Below are 22,969 nucleotides of genomic sequence, written 5' to 3' on the forward strand. Positions count from 1 at the left end.
GCCTGCTTAATGCTTGCTGTGGTCGGAAGAGGGCGGAGTGCGTTTGCCATCCAAGTGAGAAGCTCCTCGACTCGGTGCCTCCTAAAAAAAGCATATAAATATAATAATAACCGCCCCTTACCCCTCCCTCCTCCTCGTTTTGATTCAGTCTGTGTAGCCTACACGCAGAAGGAGAACGTCCGCGGCACAGCAAAGCCAACACAGTCTTGTCTACAGTGTGTGAAAGAGAGGGAGAGAGAGAGGTGGGGGGAAACAGCTGCAAGCGGATACTCAACATCAACAAGCTGTATGAGGCATCTGTGAGGAAGGAGAAGGCATTTGACGAGGGAAGGGGTTCCTGGCGGGTTTCCCTCTTTTTGTGATTTCAAGAACAGAGGCGTGGAGCTCAGAAGAATATCCTACAAGTGGTGAAGCGATGGTTTAGCGGGGCAATTTGATAGGTTCTCTGTGTTTTTTCTACAGCACACTCGCCCGACGACACTGTTAATTCCGAGCAGCAATCCCCCAAACATCTGTGGTCGCTCTCTTGAGGGAGATGGCTGTTTTCCGGCTGTCGCTGCTGCTGCAAGTTGGATTTGTGATCGGATCAAACCATAAATACGCGGAATGGTCAGGGCACGGGGAGGATAACGGGGCACGGGAGGCGATTCACGGCGCTCAGACGCACCGCTGGCAGCTGGCGCATCTCCGTGCGCCTCATCACGCTGCCGGGGAGACGGCGGAGCTGCCGCAGAAGACAGACGAGCTTCTACCCAGGGTCGTCACGGCTTTTTTACACACCGGGGACTCGACCACCTTAAAGCATGCCAACTGCTCGCGAAAGTACGAGCTCACCTCTCTGCGGGGAAGGTCACACGCTACCCCGCATTACTCCATGAGCAGCGTGCTGGATACGGTGCTGCACGCCACAAACTTCCTCAACATGATCCTGCAAGCCAACAGGTCCAGGGAGCACAACCTCCGGCGAGACATTGAGTGGTACCAAGCGTTAGTCAGGAGTATACTGGAGGGAGACGCCAAGATTCACCGGGCGGTTGTTACTTTTAGCGGGGATTCATCCTTCCCGGGGCCCTCGGTGCTTCTTCAAGCCACCAGGGCCGGCGGTGAAATAGTACTCCAAGACCTCTCCAGCATGGCCCACCGACATCTGCACAACCGCACGGCAGAGACAGAGTGGTACCACGAAATAAAAGACAGGAAGAACCCCAATTTCCATAAAAGAGCGCTGAGCCAAGATTTCAGATCGGTGGACAATTCAGTGAAAAGAGGAGAGAGTTTTATTCCGGACAAGACGCACGTCAGATGGTCTGCGCCCTACTTGGAGTGTGAGAATGGGAATTTTGTTCCCCGTTGGCTTTTGACCTTATCTGCTGCCTTCTATGGCCTGAAATCCAACCTGGCTCCTGAATTCAGGTAAGCACAGAGGGTCCAAACCTGCGCTATGATGTGGAGGAACACAATATATATGCAACACAAAGTCTAAAAGTGATTCATATCTATCTATCTATCTATCTATCTATCTATCTATCTATCTATCTATCTATCTATCTATCTATCTATCTATCTATCTATCTATCTATCTATAATTCATATATATATATATATATATATATATATATATATATATATATATATATATATATATATATATGTATATATATATATATATATATATATATATATATATATATATATATATATATATAACCACATTTCCAAAGCCTAACACAAATGTGCAGCGCCTTCACTTTTTCAGCAGAACAATATATTTATGTAACAATGACTTTTTTTGTCAACCTAAAGGTGTGCTCAGGTGAGCTTACCCTCCACTACATCTCCAAACCTGGATAAAGCTTTATAAGGTGATCATACCTGCCTTACAGCTTCCCACTAGCCTCCTCTTGTTACATGAGGGTGGGGGGTGGGGGGGGTTTCTTCTCTCCTCCAGTCTGACAAGACGACGGGATGCTAAAAATAACCCAGGGTGTTACTGGATGTAACAGCGGTGGAAACCTCTGGCTGCAGGCCCTAATTCATTTTTCAAACTCACAGGGGATGCACTCAGGAAATGCCTTGTGCCCTTTCTTTTACCTTCTTCAAGAGAGGAGGCTGTTAAATTTGCAATGAGTTCCGTAAGAAAAACAAGCTCAGCAGCAGCAGATGAGGATATTTGGTTGAATTTCTCCAAACCATAAAACCTCCTCGGCTGCAGCTCGATGCTATAATGAGCCATGTTTTATTCCAGCAATAGTGACATGCACTGAAAGAGTCAAGTGTTAAAGCTCCATAGGATCCCGACTAACATCTCCTCAATGAATATTTAATCCAGATCACTAGTTGTGTTTGTACTGCCTTCAATGAATCTTTCATTGATACACTCTAGTTGCTCACAGGCTGGCACGGATTGCAAATGAGCAAAAACCTTCAGTGATTATACTGTAATAGGCTATCAGCTACCTGGTGTTATCCCACACTAAATCCTCTCAGAGCAGCTTCACAGCAAAGCTCAGACTCCCACTAAAGCAACCTGAAGTCAAACCTGTCTGACACACCAACTCTAGTTTATTAGTGAAACCAGACTTTTTGTTTGGAGATTTTTTGTCCCCAAAGGATCTGAGTTACAGACATTTTTATTAAACCAGTTCAGCTGAAGCCTTCTCCATAACCCACTGCAGGCGATGTATAGGTATTTGTATTGTGTGAAATCCCTGAAAAGCTGTCTGTAAAGAACAGTAAAGAAACAGGAGAGTACAATCTATACCATAATTTACAGTTAAGTGTTTTACCAATCAGAATTTTTACATTTTAGTGCTTTTCTTGGTTCTTGGAGCATTAAAATCTTCTAAATATCTCCTCATACTCTTAAAGTAGACATGAAACACTACATGTATAAAGGCTAATTTACACGCCATTTGTTAACTACACCCTAACTGATGATTAAAAATCAGAGTGTCGGACTTCAGCTTGTCTGTCTGGTGCACCAGACTCAAACAGGCTCTCCCCCACACAGTCCTCATTTAGAAAATGCTCTAAAAACCCTAAAATTATGGCCAGTAGCTGGATTTTCCCATTTCAGTGCAGCTAGCAAAACAGCGAAGAACCACTTAATGCTAAAGAGACTGAAAGTGAACAGTATATCGTATTTGTTTTTATTATTTTAATTATTATTGTTATTTATTTATTTTTTACAAAACCCCATTGCTACAGTCAGTTGCAGTCCAAAAGTGGCCTCCTTAGGCTGCTTTTTAGTTTTTGTGTCCTTATTTTCCACTGAGGTATCAGACTTGTTTCAGACATTAATATAAGTTAAATATAAATATTCAATTAAAAAGTAAAGTCTCCCTAAAAAAAAAGAGTAAAAATAAGAAAAACTAAGGAGCTTTAAATATTCCAAAGTTAAAGCACATAGGTTTGTGCTATTAAAGAACGGATTTAGTCTATTGGTTAATTCCACAGTTTTCAACTGCAGCGCTGTTTGTTGGTCTTAAACCAATGATGGACTTCATGCCACTCCAGACTGCCCTCATGTTGGTCTGCTGGATTTTCCACTCCAGTTTTCTCCTGTAGTTGTCCATGCCTTCTTGATGGATTTCTTTAGGATACTTTAAGCTTCTCTCTCCTCCATACTGCCAGCTCTGAAGGTCCTCGTTTTCTTTTTAAGGAGTGCTTTGATGTCCTTTGTTACACATGATTTGTTGTTGTTCCTTTGGAATTATGGAGTCGGTGCAGAAATTTATGTAGACTGATCAATTTTACGCTCCCATCAATGTCCTCTCACTACGACTCACAGAGGACTGGCCAACCATTCCCCTCAGAGCGGCCTGGCAGGGCCACAAAAGCATCCTATGACCATATACTCACCATCCGTGGGGTCAGAGGCTGCTTCTTGACTAGAGGGACACAGTAGAGGGTTAGGTAAATCAGGTTGCAATCTGAGCTACCAAGCAGGATGAAGTGGGAGGAATAGTATTAGTCCTTAACATTTGCATAAGATCTGTTGTTCTTTCATCTCTCCTCTCCTGCTCTGAACATAAATATGTGAGAATATTCACCTCTCATCCGAGAAGCTTCTCGGATGAGAGGTGAAACGTCTTCAAGTAACTTAAAGAAGTCCAGACGCTTTTCTTTGCAAGCTCCTTTGACTACGATGACCTGGATGACTGGGAACCTTCACAGACATGAGAATAGTCTTCTCTCAAAAATGCATGTTGCTTTTCTGATTGATACCAAGCCATATTAAATCAAGCCACATAAGCAGTTTTAATCAATTGTGTACTTTCAGCTGCATTCAGTGAGGTTCAGATGAATTTTGCAGACCCAGGCTAGTGGTTTCAACCTTTATGATTAGTCCGGTTCATTGGCTTCTTGCAGTGGCTTTGTATACACTGTGTAAAAGTGTTGAACTACCCCATTACTAATGAAGTCAATACTCACCAAATCTCATCTTTTTGCCATGAGAGGATCTCAAAGATTGCATCAAATGTGTGCTGATTCAACCTGAAATATAACAGGACACATGGAGATGAGATGAATAGTCCTAGGAGAAATATTGCAGTAGAACTTTTGAACCTCTCACTACCCTTTCTGTCTGGTTTCCTTCTCTCTCTCCTGTTGACCCAAATGTTAGAAAGAAATTAAAATTGTTAAGAAAGGACATGCTGTTCTCATTAATCACTGGCATGGTCTTGAAAAACTTGACAGTCAGCTTGGTTCATGTGTACCACTTGGCTTTGAAATACATATTTTGCACAGTCAAGCTCAGTGTTGGTCAAGTTACTTGAAAAAAGTAATCAGCAACTAATTACTGATTACTTCCCCAAAAAGTAATCCCGTTACTTTACTGATTACTTATTTTCAAAAGTAATTAATTACTTAGTTACTTAGTTACTTTTTAAAAACACGATTTACAACATGAATAGGTGATAAATAGATCTTTCAGCCCAATTCTACTTTTTCTGCATAATCCATCATACAAAATGTAATCAAATGGAAAAGTCTTTTTTTAAAACTTGTTTTATTAGTTTTAATCTTTTAACTTTATGCATCAAGCAAAAATTTAATTATATGCAACATTCACTGACTGGAAGAAATTAGTTTAACATTTAAACCTATTTTCTGCACATTCCAGCACAAAAAATAAAATATTTTTTTGTGTTTACACTCAGTCTTTCAAATAAATGCAAGTAAAACACAGAAGAAAATAAATAAAATCAAAGACTAGCGGTCCTTTTGCTCTATTTTCACCTGTACAGCAGGAGTGGGGTAGGCGGAGGTTTACCCTGGTCAGTTGAAGAATCTGCGAGTTTCTCTGTGAATTTCACATTACTCGGTGCTTGCTCGGAAGTTTAGGGGTTTTCTTCCCACGCAGTGAACAACGGACGCCAATGTTTTTGTCACTTTTTACAGAATCAAACTCAAAGTAAGGTCAGTACTTCCACGCTTTAAACGCTGCACGCTCATACTCTCTCCCGCACTCCATATATTATCCATTGTTGATCTGCACACAGCTGTTGCCACGATGTCACACTCGCTTACGTCATTATCATGAGACACTCTCGCAAGAAAATCACGGTTTTAGTAACGCAGTAACGCAGCGTGCTTACGGGAAAGTAACAGTAATCTAATTACCCTCTTTGCAATAGTAATCCCTTACTTTACTCGTTACTCAAAAAAGTAATCGGATTACAGTAACGCGTTACAAGTAACGCGAGATGAACGCGTTACTGCCCATCTCTGGTCAAGCTCTTCTTTTTTTCCACATTGTCGTGCCCTTTTTCCAGGTTTGTATCTTTCCTCTGACGCTTGTATCAGAGTAGCAGGCGGCTCACCCTGCATCCTCCCAGCGCCTCAGCAGCCTGCCAGATAAGAAACAGGAGAGGAAGGGAAGTGCTGGCTAATATAGCTGCCTCAGACATCAGTTCTCCTCCGCTTCCCCTCCAGATGAATACACAATCAATACAACAATGAATTAATAATGAAAGATGTAGAACAACAACCCTGCACGGGCTGTCTTTATTTCCAGCCTCAGTCACTTCCTCTTTAGGGTGATGATGTTGCAAGCAGCAAGGTGACTCGTTTGGACTTTTTCGTGGCTCTGGCATATGGAAATTAACACAAACCGAGACTACCCCCCCCCCCCCCCACGTTGCCCCTTTTGCTTGTTGAACGTGCAGGTGCTAAACAACTTATGTGACTTGTCGAAGCAGAAGTGTGCGGACGTTCGTTTGCGTCTTCGTCTCTTTCCTTTCCAGTCTGTCTCTTCAGCTGCGCTCAAGGCACAGGGGAGACAGCTTAGCCCGCACAGAGAGGATTGGCTGTTTCCAAGTGTGCAGTGTGTATCTGTGTGTGTGAGCGTGTGAATGCCATTGGTGGAGGTTCAGACATTCTTCAGGATGACACTTTGTAGTCCTAATTGGCAGATCACTCTAACTTCAGATAGAAACTCATGACAGCAGAGGCACAAATAAAGAAAAAAGTGTTAGAACAAACAAAAGAAAGTAAGGGAAGGAAAGTGAGGCAGGCGCATTACTTCAAGCTCACCTTTCACAACACAGACCTTAATTGCTTTGAGGCTGGAGCTCAGGCAGTTTCACCGGCAGCAGCAGGAATAAGCAAGATTAAATGAAGCTTAAAAGCAAAACTAAATGGTGAAAAGTATGCATTTTCAGCTTATCTCTCAAAAAGGCCAAATAAGTTCTAACTATGTGCAGGATCCTCTACGTTTTTGCTTTGCCTCTCATTTTACTATTAATGCAGCTCTGTCTGGACAGCCCGAGTGCTTTGTGATACCCAGCATGTAACAGAGTGGGAGGCCTGGAGCTCCAGGAGGAGCCAGCAGCATCTGCTTCCATGGACTCCATCCAGAAACAAATAGGAAGAAAATCCCACAATTCCCGAGGCTAAATGCAATAATGTTTGATGCTAAACTGAGATGAAAGGTGGTAGGAGTAAAAAAAAAAGTGCATCCAAGAGGTAAATTAGATTTTCAGCTAAGCATACCAGCAAGGAGAAAACTAAACTGTACACACAGAAGGAAGCTTTTAAACCCGATGAGCAAAAACGAGTCCGACCTTGTAGATTTTCCATTGAGTGCGACCTGGAGGAAGCAGGGGTTAAATATCCCCGAGGCGCTGCTTCTCTTACTGCTGACGTCAGTGGGACTCCGCTGCTCAGTAAGGTGGCCTGTCAAAGCCTTCAGCCAGTAAATGTCAACATTAAGGAAAATCGAGCTACTCAGGTATTAAAGAGTGCTGTTTGGTAGGATTTGTTTTTTGCTAATAACTATGTAAGGTTATCTTTAATGACCTGGTCTAACAGAGTAAGGACTGAGTGCTGTGCTGCGTTTGGAGAATTTATAAAGATTTGGACTGTTGTTAGATTCCATAAATTGACAAAAATACAGGAAGATATTACAGAAGATAACTTATAATAAACATGACAATTACAATGACAACATAACCCTCAGCGAAGACGACAAATAGAAGGAAATTCAGCTTTAGGATAGGTGATATGTAATACACAGAAGTGCTGCAGCTGGTCCTTTGGTGTATCTCTCCAATATTGCCATGGAAGAATCGCTCCAGTTTCATCTTGTCTGTCAGGAAAATGTTCATGTTTGTACAATTTGGTACATATTTTTACATAGAAAAGAAAGGTACCCAGAACTGAGTAGTTCATTCAGTAAATCTGTTCTGTAGCTCAAATGCTTTATGATCATTTATCATCATTTATTCATAATCGCTAACATACCTCCGTCTTACTTTGGTTTGTTCATTGGAAGAAGGGTTTTAAAGGGGCAGTCCACTGCAAAATTCATCAAACTATTCCTGCATTGGTTATGAATCTAGATTGCTTTGGTGTGATTTGCACAGTTATGGAGATATAGGAGAATTACATGGCATTGGTGGTAGTCGATTAACCAACAATACATTTAGAAAAACTCAGCAGCAATGTCTCTTTCCAAAAATTATGACTTGGTTAGTTAAAAAAAGGTGAATGTGGACACTAGAAAAAATAGTTCCTATATTCAGCCTGCAATATATTTATAAAGTATCCGGTCGTGATTTATGGAAAGAGACGCTGCAGCTGTATTTTGTTGTTGTTGCTTTGAGCACCACAAGGCAAGAGTCATTTACTTCCATTATATTCAAGAGAAGGTAGACATCTCTACAGCAAATATATTTCCAAAACTGGGAACTCACACCAAAACAATCTAGATGGATAAACAGCGCTACAAGCCAGAGGGAGAAAAAAATACACAGAAATTGGATTTTGGGGTGAACTTTTCCTTTAATGACACGAGCGTACCGACTATAAGAGAAAGTGCCAGCACTCTGAAGAAGAAGCAGTCTTTATTCACTTTCTGTCACAGCCACTTCCCCGCAGGCGCTGTCTTTTTTGATGACCAGAGACAGGACTCAATAAAATAACCCAGGTTGCACTGAAATAATGGTAGACAAGCAGCATCGTGCCCGGCGGCTCGACTCACATTTTCTACGTGTCCTGTTAGCTTAATGCATTTCCATCACGTAAGGGACATTTTTCCTTGAGAAAGCTGCACGGGTTCCTGCATTGTGATGGTTCCACGGCATAATGCACAAATTGTGCCCTCCTAAAAGGACAGCACCGTGTTCTTGTCGAGACCCGGAGTAGGAGATATGTGCATGCAAGTTCATGCAGGCTTGCAACTCCTTTGGCTACACTGCTAAAGGATGACTTTTAAGCTTTTGTGTTTTCATCTCTTTTGCATTAACTTTGGTTTAAGGGAATGTTTTGCTTCAGTTCCAGACAGTATGTGAATACTTCCATCGTTCAAAGTTGCACTTTGTTACATGTAGCACAGGTCTGCTCAAGATGTGTTTTGTAAAAATACTCAAAATATTTACCTACATTAGGTGAGGGTGCCACGTGGATAGAGCATGCAGAAGGCAGTGTACAGCATGCCCACCGATTAAGTCATTGGACTTTAACCTCCACAGAATAATCAAACACTGATTTTTTTTATTTTTTTTGCTAGGGAACTGGGAGGTTAAATATCACTTAATTTACAAGAACCAGTTTCAGCTTCATAAGATAAGATAAGATAGAACTTTATTAATCCCTCGGGTGGGTTCCTCTGGGAAATTCGATTTCCAAAAAGCACAGCACCGACAGAAGTTCAGAGTTACAGAATATTATATATATATATATATACACACACACACACATACACACACATATATAAATACAGAGACAAATATAAATAAAATATACGAAGGGGATAAATATAATAAATAGTAATAAAAATAAAAATACAAGTGAATTGCACATTTCAAGTATTGAGGTCTATTGCACCATTGACTATTTACAAAAAGTATTGCACAAGGTATTGTACAGTGAGGTGAAGAGGCACTACAGTTTAGTTGTTCCCCCCTCCTTTGTCCTCCTGTTTCCCCTCCCTCTCCCCTCCAGAGAGGAGTTAAACAGTTTGATGGTGTGTGGGACAAAGGCGTTTTTAAGTCTGTTAGTTCTTGTCTTGGGGAGAAGCAACCTGTCACTGAACAGACTCTTCTGGTTGTTAATGGCCATGTGCAGAGGATGCCCAGCATTGTTCATAATGTCATAACAAGCATCCGACAATGCGTATAGATGTGATGTACAGTATTTATTAACCATTACCAGTGCTTTATCAATAAACCTTGCAACTGTACAATAACTGTCCAGATAACTGTCTATAAAGCAGTTTTAAAACAATCAGTAAACTTTTAAACTATTGATCACTAGCTTCTTAGCTAAGAAGCTCTTAGCTTCTTAGCTTCTTAGCTAGTGATCTAAATAGTGAAGGGATAGTGTCTACACATCTGAAACAAGGTGCTTTATGAATTTATGGTACCTTCCAATTGGCTTGTATTTACCATGAGAAGGGTAGATATTGGAACCCCAATTCTTGTGTCTTGAGTTTGACCTTGAATTTTTTGGCAACAGTTAGCTGTGCTAAGCTATCAAATCATGGATAAGCCTCTCTACAGAGGCATTAGGCAGCGAAGAGCGTAAATGAGATCTTCTAGAACGTGAATAGAAAGTGAATAACGTTCTGCAACTTCAACTCACTACGGGCAAATAACTGCTGATGATGAGAAGTGGGCAGTACCTAAGATAAACTTTTCACAACTTTAAGGTGAGTAACTGAAGCAAATGCCAGTGCGAGAGAACAATAATGTTCATTGACATATTACTTGGTAGAACAAATGTGAGAGGATCACATAGGCAACCACAGCCTGGAATGGCACCATCAACTTCAAAGCAGCGTGTGATAAGGAAATCGTTTCTAGTGTGTACACAGCTTAATGGGTCATTTTAGCATTTTAGTAAGTGGTTGATAGGCAACGTGATGACATCATACCCATGTGCCAAATGTAATTGCTCAGCTTCTGATTGTGGAGGAGCTTGTAGTAAACATTTGAAATTTTAACCCTGCACAATGAAAAGAAGAGACTTAAATATATTAAATATGTTTTTTTTATTCTTTACCAGTGTTGGGTAAGTTACTTTAAAAAAGTAACTTAGTTACATTACTAGTTACTTCTCTCAAAAGTAACTCAGTTACTTCAAGTTACTCGTTACTTTCAAAGTAACTAGTTACTAGGGAAAGTAACTTTGGTTTTACTCAGAATTCTCTTGTTAATGTGTTTCTTTCATAACTTTGCCAGTCTTCTAGCTTGCTTACTTGCCACAAGTGCACTGTGCCACCTACCAATAGAAAGGAAAAGATAATGTTCATATTTCCACGAGAGAAATTCCACGCCTGGACCGTCATTGACTGCTGCCATGATTCTAGCCTACGTCACAGAGTCATGTGCGCCTTTTACATCCAACACAAAAACTGCAGTCGTGGTGCTTTCGATTGTACTCAGAACTCAGAAATTCTGCCTTCTGAATAGGAAGATGTAGGCAACACCAGACTGCAGATGAGCTGCATACAGGGCTGGACTGGGACAGAAAATTGGCCCGGGCATTTTGACTAGAGACTGGCCCACCATTATAGGAAAAATCATAAAGCCTTTGAATGAAAATAAACACTGTTGTGACAGTGATGTACACTGTTTTGATGGTATATATGCATCAATCTATCAATTGTTTGTTGTAAGATTCAGATAATTATTTTTTAAAAGCTAGACATTTTAAATAAGAATAAGAAAGAAAAGTATTTCTTTGTGCCCCCCATTCCCTGTTAATGCCCTACATGCCCCCCTGGAAACACTTTGCTAGACCCGCCCCTGCACAGTTACCAGCTGTCAGCTACCTAAAAAAGGATCCTGGGGTTATTTGTCTCTCAGAAACAGTTCATAACTTCCCTTCAACTCATTCATGTCACCTAAAAGGTAAACCTGTTTCTCCATCACCTGTTCAGCTCTGATGATCCAGTAAGGACATCTCCTGGTTTCATCTTCATGTTTCCCTCTCACCAGATAACCAAACCATATCATGACCAGCAGCTTTACAGCTGTGGCTCCAGCAAACATCAGCTGATACTAGAAATTAATATTAAATAAATTCTAACAACAGCTGATCAAGCTTAAAAGTGCTGCTGTTGTTTAGCGCGACATCCGCTGGTTTCCTCTTTCTGGCGCAAAGTGAGCGATAAACAAACAAGAGAGCCGATCAGCTGATCATTGATCAGTTTCATGATTGAAGTAGAAACGGGAGAGGGAGGGAGAGAATGAAAGAAGAAGAGGCAGCTGTGCAGCAAAGACACAGAATAACTCCAGCTTTGTGTCTTTTTCATTGTAGCTAATTTACGGGACAAACTGTTCCTTTTCACCTCAATAAGAAACACGTAATATTTTCTCTGAATACCAGGCGGGACGGTTGGCAACTCTAATAACTTATGAACAAAATAAAGTTCAACATCATTAACTTCATAGCACCACCCAGCTGTATAGAAACTCCGTCATGCTAGCTAGCACGCAGTACGGAAAAAGTCAGAATAACGAAAATAAACTCCACCTAAACTTGGTTCATATCTGACCCAGAGAGACTGCAGGTCATAACTTCTTACCTGAAGTTCAGTTCACACTTGGACCGGTGGCCGCCTCGGGTCTCTTTTCCTTCTGCGTCCCTTTTCCTTCATCCACCTGCTGGCCTCCACCACTTGCTAATGTTACTGAATCTGTGGAAGCTCCGCGATAGCCACCACACGAAGTAACGAGTAACGACCCTATCTAAATCCCAGTAACGACTAACGCGTTCCTGATTTTGGCATAATAACTAGTTACCGTGCTCGTTACCACAATAATAACGTAGTTACTGTAACGCGTTACTTAATAACGCGTTAGTCCCAACACTGTTCTTTACACACTTAGTTAAAAAATGTTAGCTAGCAGTTAAAAATGTTCAAACAAAGAAATTTTAGTATTTGAAAGAATAGGAGTGAAAAAATAAGAGGATGTTGGAAACTGAGAAATTAGCTGTAACTGTAAACTGAAGACTTAAGCAGGGGTGTCGAACTCCAGGCCTCGAGGGCGGGTGTCCTGCAGTTTTTGGATCTCACCCTGGGTCAGCACACCTGAATCAAATGATTAGTTCATTACCAGGACTCTTGAGAACTTCAAGACATGTTGAGGAGGTAATTTAGTCATTTAAATCAGCTGTGTTGTATCAAGGTTACATCTAAAACCTGCAGGACACCGGCCCTCGAGGCCTGGAGTTCGACACCTGTGATTTTAGGTATCGCAGTGCTTATATGCAATGAACACTTACACCAGACAGCTGTTAAGTATAAGTAACATTTCACATTTGGTAGTCTATCAATTTCCCATTGTTTTAACATAACTAAACATTTTTTTAAAGTAGGTTTGTTTTAGGTCTGTGTAAGGCCCTAAACTAGCTAAAGTTGTTATATATTGCAGCATCCTGTCCTGTGACTAAACAGGCTAATCAGTTTCAGAGTCTATTTTCTGCTTTGAGACCTATAGCTCAAAGCGTATGAAATTCAGTGTTCACTGATGAATACATCTAAGACTGACTTGTAACAAAGAGGACACAAGCAGGCCTTCAAAGCAAGCATCTTTTGATGAATATCCTTTTGTGAATATAAGCTATTATGCAGATATATCTACAGTCAGCTTCTTAATGTTTGTGCAGCTAACATTAGCTCAGAAAGAGTCAGTCAGAAAGACTCCTGCTGGTGGGATGCTCCTCTCTTTGCTGGCCTGGCCTTTAGACCCACAAAGAATGGAGGATGAAAGGAGAAAGCACTCTGTTTCCTTGGGCACCTCTATCTCTTGCTCTCTGTGATAATCCTGTCTTTATGCCCGAGGGCCTTGATGGCCACCATGATGGCTCTGCCACATGCTCCTCGCTGCTGCTCTCAATTACGACCCAGTCTTTGTGCGGCACATACCCAGTCAACACCACCGTTTCCAACATTTTCTTCTTTCTTTTTTCCCCCCAAAAGCCATTTTATACACCATATGTCCTCTTTGACTGGGAAGCTAAAGGTTGCCTGGGGAGTTGGGAGCAGAAGGGGAAAAAAAGAGAAGCCGACTGCAGACTATTTTCCTCTTTGTGCAGACTCACTTTTCAAATGCAAAACCTAAGCAAATGTTATTACTTCAGTTGCCACTGAAACTAACGGTTTCATGACTCCTCCATCACTAACAAATCGGCGTATTCTTGTGCGTCTGCTGTGTTTCAGTGCGACATTTCCAATCCTTATTATATAACAGAGAATTGCATGTAATTTCTCACACGAAACAACCAGCAGTGCAGGAGAAAGCAGCGAGGTCAGTTTGCCCCAAGGCAGGACCAGAGCAGCAGTTATTAATAACAGAGGTACAGGCAAAGAGAGCATTGCACTCACCTGGTGTCCACTGGGAACCGGGAATAGTAAACCGCCTCTTATACACCTGGAGAACATGCCAGAGCAGCAGTATTTGTGTATGCGTGTACATTATTATTTTTTATTGCTATTTTGATAACATGAATATATTTTTTTATTTTGTTTTTTTGGGACAAACAACTAGTCTATTCATGCACAGGGAAACACCAGTGCAACACATCCCCAAGTTTTAGCTGCTTGTTTTGACCCTGGAGCTTTTACTTACTATGCTTTTTTTTTTTTTTTTTTTTTAAATGACATCAGAAACAGCAGTATGCGACATTACGTGATGGCAGAGCTTCAGTTCATCCTTTGTCATTTTTTTTTTTTTTTTTTTTTTTTTAATAAATAGGACAGGGGGAATGAATGAGAGAGAGAGGGGGAGAGAAAGAAAGAAAACCAAAGGGGAGAAGAGACGGTGAGAAGGGGGGGGAAGAGAGAGAAAAAAAAAAACTCCTGGGTCACCTGTATGGAGAAAAAAAAAACAAAAAAAAAAACAAACAAAAACAAACAGAGGAGACAGCAAACAACAAAGAGCAACATAATAATAGAGAAAACAAAGCACCATCACAATAAACTAGCTAGTCATAGATATCAGTATTTACTAAGTAATAAACGATATTGTGCAGCACGCAAGATAGACAGCGCACAGTGTGCTTTGAGGCAGCAGCCAAGAAAGCTTTAGTCCGCGTCTGTGAATACCCATGTGTGCATACCTGTGTGGATCAGCATGCTTGCATTCCAAAGGTTTCTCCATGTAATGATCTGCTAGGGAGTGTGGGGGGGGCCACAGCCCCGTCCTCCAGGGTGTGAAGCGGGTATGGAGGAGATCAAAACTCCAGACATCCAGAGGCCCCCAGAACACAAGAGACCATGGAAGACCAACAGAGGGGCAGCCGCGCCACTGTCCCAGTAAGAGCTGAGGAGAGTCCCAGATGAGGGCTCGCCCAGCAGCCGCGGAGCAGAAGTCAGGGGGAGTTGCAGTGACGCGCCCGTGAGCTCCGCCGGCCCCCAGCTGCGCCTGAGTGACCGAGCCCTAGGCCGAGAGGCCGGGGGCACCCCACCTCCAAAGGGGCCCGAGCGAGCCCCAGGCCCCAGGCCCCGACAGGCGGCCGCCAAGGAGTGAGCCGGTGTGCACCCGGACGCCCACCCCCAGACACAAAGAACCACCAACACACCGACACCTGAGGGAGTCCGCCACCGGCAGGGGAAGTGGTGGTGGGTGGAGATAGGCCTCCAAACCTTGGAGGGCCTGAGGTGTCCCCAGAGAGGTGGCGTCTGATACCCAACCTGACATATAGACACAGACATACAGGCACACACAGACACAAACATCCATTCCCACCCTCATGCTCTCATATGCACTCACTCCACACTCAACCAACGTGGAGACAGACATAAAGAGACGCTGTACACACAATCACACTCCCCAAGCGTACTCTACAAACCGGGTCTAGGTACCCTTGCCCCTGGAGGGGGGAATTGCACCCAGACCCAGGTGGTGTTACCCTTTTCCCTGCGGTGGGGAGAGGCAGACCACCCCGACTCCGCAGCAGCAGGGAGGCCCCACACCCCAGACCGCAGTCGGACGGCCAACTCCTCCTACTAGCCCTCCCGCTCCAGCAGGCCGCAGAGAATGGGGGTGGGAGAAGACTCCAAACCTCCCTCCACCCGCTCATTGTAGTGTTGATGCATATGTGTTCTAAGGTGCAATTAAAACCCAGGAGGGCATGGAGCTACCTGCCAAGGAGCAGCAGGTAAGCGCATAGTCCCTCCTGCTAACCCTCAATGACTAAGTGTATTTAAAATTGAGAGGTGGGCAACGACGTCAGGGGTGAGGTATACACCCTGATGGTGATTTGGACTCCGTGATTGTGCCCACCCCCAAGATCCTATATGTATGTGTAATGAGAGTGTGAATAATGTGAATGTCTAAGTTGTGGGATAAAATTGAGGCAGAGGCAGCCAGAAGGGGACAGGGGGGGGGGGGGGGGGGGTAGCCTCCTCTGCACCCTGGTGACATACCCCCATTCCAAGGCCCTGCATGTGTGGGTGGTTGTGGAGGAGCGGGAAGAGGGAGGCAGCTGGAGATGGGGAGGGAAGGAAGGGAGGGGCAGGTAACCCCTCCCTGGGGCCAGCTCCCCCGCTGACCCCAGTAGGCACTCCCACCCTCCGCGACCCGCCAGGGAAGGGGGGCCCAGGCCCATCAGACCGGGGCCCAGTGCAGTAGCGCCCCCCGGCTCCACAGAGCCCTGGACAGTCCACCCAACCCCACCACAGAGAAAACTGCACCCACCCCACCAACCACACATCTTCCAGACTACATAAGACGGTAAACGCCCAGGCTGAGATCTTCCTCCACCTCTCCTGTATCTCCCCCTCCTGCAGAGAGTTCCTGAGAGAAGAAAGCTCCTGCAAGATGTGACCATCCCCCCCACCAGTTGAAGAGCCCCCCAGGCGGCTCGATGCACCGGCGGCACCCTGCTCCAGGGCCGGGCCCCCATGCACCCACCCGCCCACAACCCCGGCAACACACCAACCAGGACCCGAGCCCCCGAGGCCCGGCCCGGGCCCCAGCCCAGAGACGGAGCGCCCCCAAAACCTCACGCCCATCCCGGACCCACCCAGGGGCAGCCAGGTTGCCAGGTCAGTAACCCACGTCCGTCAGCACAGACCCTCCCCTAGCCCCGCTGCACGCAGCCGCGAGGAAACAGTCACCTGAGAGCCAACAGAGCCCTCAACCGGACGTGACCGCTACCCCGGGTTGAGCCCCCCAAGGAAGATGCCTCCGGGGAACCCCCCGACGCCCTAAGCCTGTCCCTACCCCCTCACCAATCACAACAGTGAAGGCGGGACCAAACTATGACCCCCCACCCCCACTAGGTGATGGAGCTGATAAAAGGGGCCCAGAGCAATTGATCTAATGTGGTGGCAGAGGCTGTGTCAAGACTAATGTAATCTAATAGATAATTTCTATATTGGTTAGAATTAAGATTATTTTTATTTTTCCAGTTCATGAGGGTCTAGCAAAGTGTTTCCAGGGGGGCATGTAGGGCATGGATTACCAGATGGACAAAGACTGCTGTAGGCCTGCTGAGCCTCCACAATGTTTCATACTGTGTGTCAGTTGCGGTAATTTGATTTGTTTGGAATCCTGGCATTAAATGAAACCATCAAGGCTCGAAGATGGCCTTGGCATTATCACTTGTCATGTTTACCAATGACAGTTTACGTGGCCAAATAAATAGATAACAAATAGATAATTCCCTAAATAAATTTGATTTATCTACATGATGGACTTTAGTTTGACTTAGTTTAGCTTACCCCACTAACTACAAGGATATGCACCTGTCTTACTTTATGACAGGTGGGGTGACCTTCTGTCCCCGAGTACCCTGAATCTGTTTAGTGGAAGAAAATGGAGGGAGGGATAGTTAATTTCTTATTTAGCATAGTAAGTTCATTTCTCAATATTAGGCTAAAAAAGATTTGGTTGTTGTGATACAATATTAGATACCATGTTCTAAGGATGGTTTTATTAATGTGTAGTAATATTCCCTCCTGTTTATTTTTGATATTTCTTTGATTTTTTTTTTCATTTCATGTTGTATTGTTTCAAATAAGTGTGTGTGTGTGTGTGTGTGTGTGTGTGTGTGTGTGTGTGTGTGTGTGTGTGTGTGTGTGTGTGTGTGTGTGTGTGTGCTGAAGAACTCTTGTGTTCGAGGACTCAGATGCAGGAAACTGGGACACAATGGGAATCTTTCATCCAAAACGGGCAGCGCTCTCACAGTGAAGAAGTCAGTGAAGCGACTATTTCCAGCCAGGGACTTACAAAAGTCCAGAAACAAGCAAAGGTCATACATGAGGAAGAGATTTAACATGAGAAAGGGGGAACTGAAGGGTAGCTAATGTTGTACATACTGGGTTTCTATCCACTCAAAGTCAGCCAACCAAAAATTAAGAATTGCCTGGCTCTGTTTGAATTGTCCAGTTTTTCACTCATATGGCGTTTGGACTAACTAGGGAACAAGTGCAGACAGCTGATGATACATTTGCTCCAGATATCTGTCACCAAAACAATAGCAGAACATCTGCATCATACTTGGGGCCAGGGATAACTCAGGATTGCTATGTCTGAATGATTGCACAGTGCAATTGAAACTTATCTCCCCACAGCATTTAAATAAAAATGATAAGAACTGCATCGGCACACAAAAGCATAATAGAACCTGCGTGGTACGTGTGATGATTTTGTAGTGCACTACAGTGGAAGTTTACAGATGAGATTTTGAGCACCACTATAAAATGGTGTGGGCATGATATAGGGCACTATATGGTGAACAGGTGGACAGTTTAAACACACAGATGGAAATAATAAGACTGTAAGCCGGTTACAGTCCTGTGATAAAGCTGCTAGTTCTGCCTGTCTTTTCTTCTGCTATGACATTCAGAAATATCCACAGTTTTTTTTAACGCTTATGGATCAGTAAATTTTGCCTTTCCTTTGGTACCTGCTGCTTCTCCCACTTTCAGTTTGTCACAGGTGCAGTTTTTTTTTATTGCTTTCTGTCATTAGTTTTTTGTCTTTTTGTTAAATTACATAAACCATGAACTCTGTCTTTTATTCTCCCCAAAAAGTGATATGTCAACATTGACGGCATCTTCTGCCACCTGCTGTTTTGTGTATTGTTTAGTTACAGCAAGACATGGTTCAACCAAGGTGTTACTATGGAAACCACACTTTTGCCTGGTCTCAAAACTGAGCAGTATGGGACAAGGTGTTTGTATGAGTTCCAGCTCATGTGAGCACAGAGTATGCTAACTGCCATCTAGGACTAGGTTGCTAATGTATGAAGCCATAACTAATTTTACATTAGTCATCAATCTAAACTACATAGAGATCTGTAACCTTTATAATATATCGTATTATTTAATTAGTTTAGTCTGTTACTCTTACTGTGTTGGAGCAACTGTAACCCACATATTTTCCTTAAGGATTATTCAAGTATTCTGATTCTGATCATTAGTGGTTGGTGCAACTCTACTGTATGATATGATGGAAACCACAGAATCGTACCAAATATCTAATCAACAACTCTTTTACATACAGGTTTGTCATCAGTCAAAATGCCTTATTATTAACGTTAAATTACAAAAACAAGTTGAATAAGATGTGAAGAGGGTTGTTCATTTAAAAACAGGCTGCAGATAACAGTGTTCTCCAGACCATGACACTTTAACAAAGTGGCACCAGGGGCGAAATGCATTAACAAATCATTGGGCACTAATTAAAGCCTTAATAGCCAATGATCAGCTGAAACTTTCATCATCTACACCCTGAAACAGATCTCAGTCATGAATCACCAATCAGCCACAACACTAAAATAGATGAGGTGAATAGCTTTGCTAGCATAGCTCCTGCCAGTTAAAATTTAAAGCCAAATTCTGACGTGTAGACAGCTGAGGTTTAGAGCATACCCAAAAGGTCTTGTGGGGTATCTTTGCTATAAAGTGATTATAGCTTAGGAGGTAGAGCAGGTCATACACTAACTGAAAGGTTTGTGGCTCGACCCCGAGCTGCTCCAGTCTGCATGTTAGATAGAAGAAGAAAAAACAACACCGTAGAAAACAGTGCTTGTATGAATGGGTGAATATGGATAGGATTGGATAAGGTTTGTAGAGTAGAAAACCCCTATATAAGAACCAGTCCATTTACCAAGTGGAACCAGACACAGCATTGGTGTTGCGCTGATACACATCAGAAATAAGCTTGTAAAATAAGATAATGACATTTTAAAATGTTAAAGATACAAAAATGAACTACATGTGCACTCTACAGCAAATGATAAATAAATCAGTGTTTATATGAAATCAGATATAATTTGTTGTTATGTGTTTTTATGCATGCACAATATATATCAAAACAAAGACGCAATGGCGGAAACTACGGTTGTCACAATTCATCTGGCTAAGCTTGGTTCCCAACGTTTATGTAGATTTTACTGACTAATATTAACTCCTTAAGCATTGACGCAGACTGCGTGCATTTTCCTGATGGAAGAGGCGTACTGCCGCACTTCAAATATTCTTCAGGAATGGTTAGAGGACCATGACAAAGATTTGAAGAGGTTAACTTCTCAGACCACCACACCATACAACTTTCAGGGCTTAAAAACATCTACTGTGAAGGTTAGGTGCCTGATACTACAGAAGAAATTCAGAAGTGTTGTTGGTGATTTCATTGATGGTGTCATAGTTATTTTGGCAGAATTAGGGGGATTTCTATTAGGCAAGTTGTCTTAATTGTCCCTCTGTTGTCCTGCTGGGAGACTTCAATGCTCACGTGGGTAACGACAGCGAGACCCGGAGGGGCGTGATTGGGAGGAACGGCCTCCCTGATCTGAACCCGAGCGGTGCTTTGTTATTGGACTTCTGTGCTAATCACAGTTTGGCCATAACGAACACCCTGTTCGAACATAAGAGTGTCCATAAGTGCACGTGGCACCAGGACGCTCTAGGCCATAGGTCGATGATCGATTTTGTAATCGCATCACCAGACCTGCGACCATATGTTCTGGACACTCGGGTAAAGAGAGGGGCTGAGCTGTCAACTGATCACCACCTGGTGGTGAGTTGGATCAGGTGGCGGGGGAGGACGCTGGACAGACCTGGTGCACCTAAACGCGTAGTGAGGGTGTGCTGGGAACGTCTAGCAGAGGCCCCAGTCCGCGAGATCTTCAACGCACACCTCCGGCAGAGCTTCAACAGCATTCCGAGGGAGACTGGGGACATTGAGTCCGAATGGACCATGTTCAGCGTCTCCATTGCCGAAGCTGCTGCATTGAGCTGCGGCCGCAAGGTGGTTGGCGCCTGCTGTGGTGGTAATCCCCGAACCAAATGGTGGACACCAGAGGTGAAGGGAGCCACCAGGCTGAAGAAGGAGTCCTATCGGGCTTGGTTAGCCTGTGGGACTCCGGAGGCAGCCGACAGGTATCGACAGGCCAAGCGGAATGCAGCTCGGGCAGTGGCTGAAGCAAAAACTCGGGTGTGGGAGGAGTTCGGAGAGGCCATGGAAAAAGACTTTCGGACTGCCTCGAAGAGATTCTGGCAAACCGTCAGGCGTCTCAGGAGGGGAAAGCGGTGCTCTACCTGCACTGTGTATAGTGCTGGCGGAGCGCTGCTGACGTCGACTGAGAAAATTGTCAGGCGGTGGAAGGAATACTTCGAGGACCTCCTTAATCCCATTGACACGTCTTCCGAGGAGGAAGCAGAGTCTGGGGATGAGGGGAATGACCCGCCAATTTCCGGGAGCGAGGTCACTGAGGCAGTTAAACAACTCCTTGGTGGCAGAGCCCCTGGTGTTGATGAGGTCCGCCCCGAGTTCCTGAAGGCTCTGGACGTTGTAGGGCTGTCCTGGTTGACACGCCTCTGCAATGTTGCGTGGAGATCAGGGGCAGTACCTGTGGACTGGCAGACCGGGGTGGTGGTCCCCATCTTTAAGAAGGGGGACCGGAGGGTGTGTTCCAACTACAGGGGGATCACACTCCTCAGCCTCCCTGGGAAAGTCTATGCCAGGGTGCTGGAAAGGAGAGTTCGTCCACTAGTTGAACCTCGGATACAGGAGGAACAATGCGGTTTTTGTCCTGGTCGCGGAACACTGGACCACCTCTTTATCCTCTCGAGGATACTTGAGGGTGCATGGGAGTTTGCCCAACCAGTCTACATGTGTTTTGTGGACTTGGAGAAGGCATTCGACCGTGTCCCTCGGGGTGTCCTGTGGGAGGTGTTGCGGGAGTATGGGGTGTCTGGCCCATTGCTACGGGCCATTCGATCCCTATACAACCGCTGTAAGAGCTTGGTTCGCATTGCTGGCAATAAGTCGGACTCGTTCCCATTCCTGGTGGGTGATGGGCTCCGCCAGGGCTGCCCTTTGTCTCCGGTTCTGTTCATAATTTTTATGGACAGGATTTCTAGGCGCAGCCAAGTGGCGGAGGGCTTTCGCTTTGGTGGCCTCAGAATCTCATCTCTGATTTTTGCGGATGATGTGGTTCTGTTGGCTTCATCGGGTGATGGCCTCCAGCTCGCACTGGAACGGTTCGCAGCCGAGTGTGAAGCAGCGGGAATGAGGATCAGCACCTCCAAATCTGAGGCCATGGTTCTCAGCCGGAAAAGGGTGGAGTGCCCACTCCGGTCGGGGATGAGTTCCTGCCCCAAGTGGAGGAGTTCAAGTATCTCGGGGTCTTGTTCGCGAGTGATGGGAGAAGGGAGCCGGAGATCGACAGACGGATTGGGGCTGCAGCTGCAGGAATGCAGACGCTGCACTGGTCCGTCGTGGTGCAGAGGGAGCCGAGTGTAAAAGCGAAGCTCTCAATTTACCGGTCAATCTACGTCCCTACCCTCACCTATGGCCACGAGCTGTGGGTAGTGACCGAAAGAACGAGATCGCGGATACAAGCGGCAGAAATCAGCTTCCTCCGAAGGGTGGCTGGCCTCTCCCTTAGAGATAGGGTGAGAAGTTCGGCCATCCGGGAGGGGCGCAGAGTAGAGCCGCTGCTGCTCCACATCGAAAGGAGCCAGCTGAGGTGGTTCGGCCATCTGACAAGGATGCCCTCTGGGCGCCTCCTGGGTGAGGTGTTCCAGGCATGTCCCACCGGGAGGAGGCCCCGGGGCAGACCCAGGACACGCTGGAGAGATTATATCTCTCGGCTGGCCTGGGAACGCCTTGGTGTTCCCCCGGATAAGCTGGAGGAGGTGGCTGGGGAGAGGGAGGTCTGGGCCTCTTTGCTTAGGCTGCTGCCCCCGCGACCCGGCCTCGGATAAAGCGGATGAAGATGGATGGATGGATGGAAGTTGTCTTAATTCTCTGATGAACTCTGGGCTTGACTGTGGCTCAGGAGGAAGATTGAGGCATTTACTAATCAGAAAGTTAGTGGTTGAACATTGGCTCCTCTAATGTGGATGTTCTTGATCTTGCAAATGAGCCAAGTTTTGGCTGATTGTGCACCACTCAATTTTTGTAACCTCTGACGTTTTGCTGTAGGTAAAGTAAAGCTGGAGTTCATGGTGTGATGATGTCACCTTTAGTGTACAAAGCCCGTAGTATAATGTTAT

General features: G+C 44.6%; 1 protein-coding gene across 1 annotated transcript in view; it reads left to right on the forward strand.

Moving 5' to 3' along the window:
- The first annotated feature begins 188 nt into the window (after window positions 1-188).
- gpr158a (G protein-coupled receptor 158a) overlaps window positions 189-22,969 on the forward strand; it is a 96,776-nt gene continuing 73,995 nt past the window's right edge. Inside the window, exon 1 of the mRNA XM_080865152.1 lies at window positions 189-1,413. Coding sequence (XP_080721278.1) covers window positions 536-1,413 — 878 coding nt within the window. The 5' untranslated portion in view covers window positions 189-535. The remainder of the gene's footprint in view (window positions 1,414-22,969) is intronic.

Source organism: Rhamphochromis sp. 'chilingali', assembly GCF_963969265.1.
Source record: "Rhamphochromis sp. 'chilingali' genome assembly, chromosome: 18".
NCBI lineage: Eukaryota > Metazoa > Chordata > Actinopteri > Cichliformes > Cichlidae > Rhamphochromis > Rhamphochromis sp. 'chilingali'.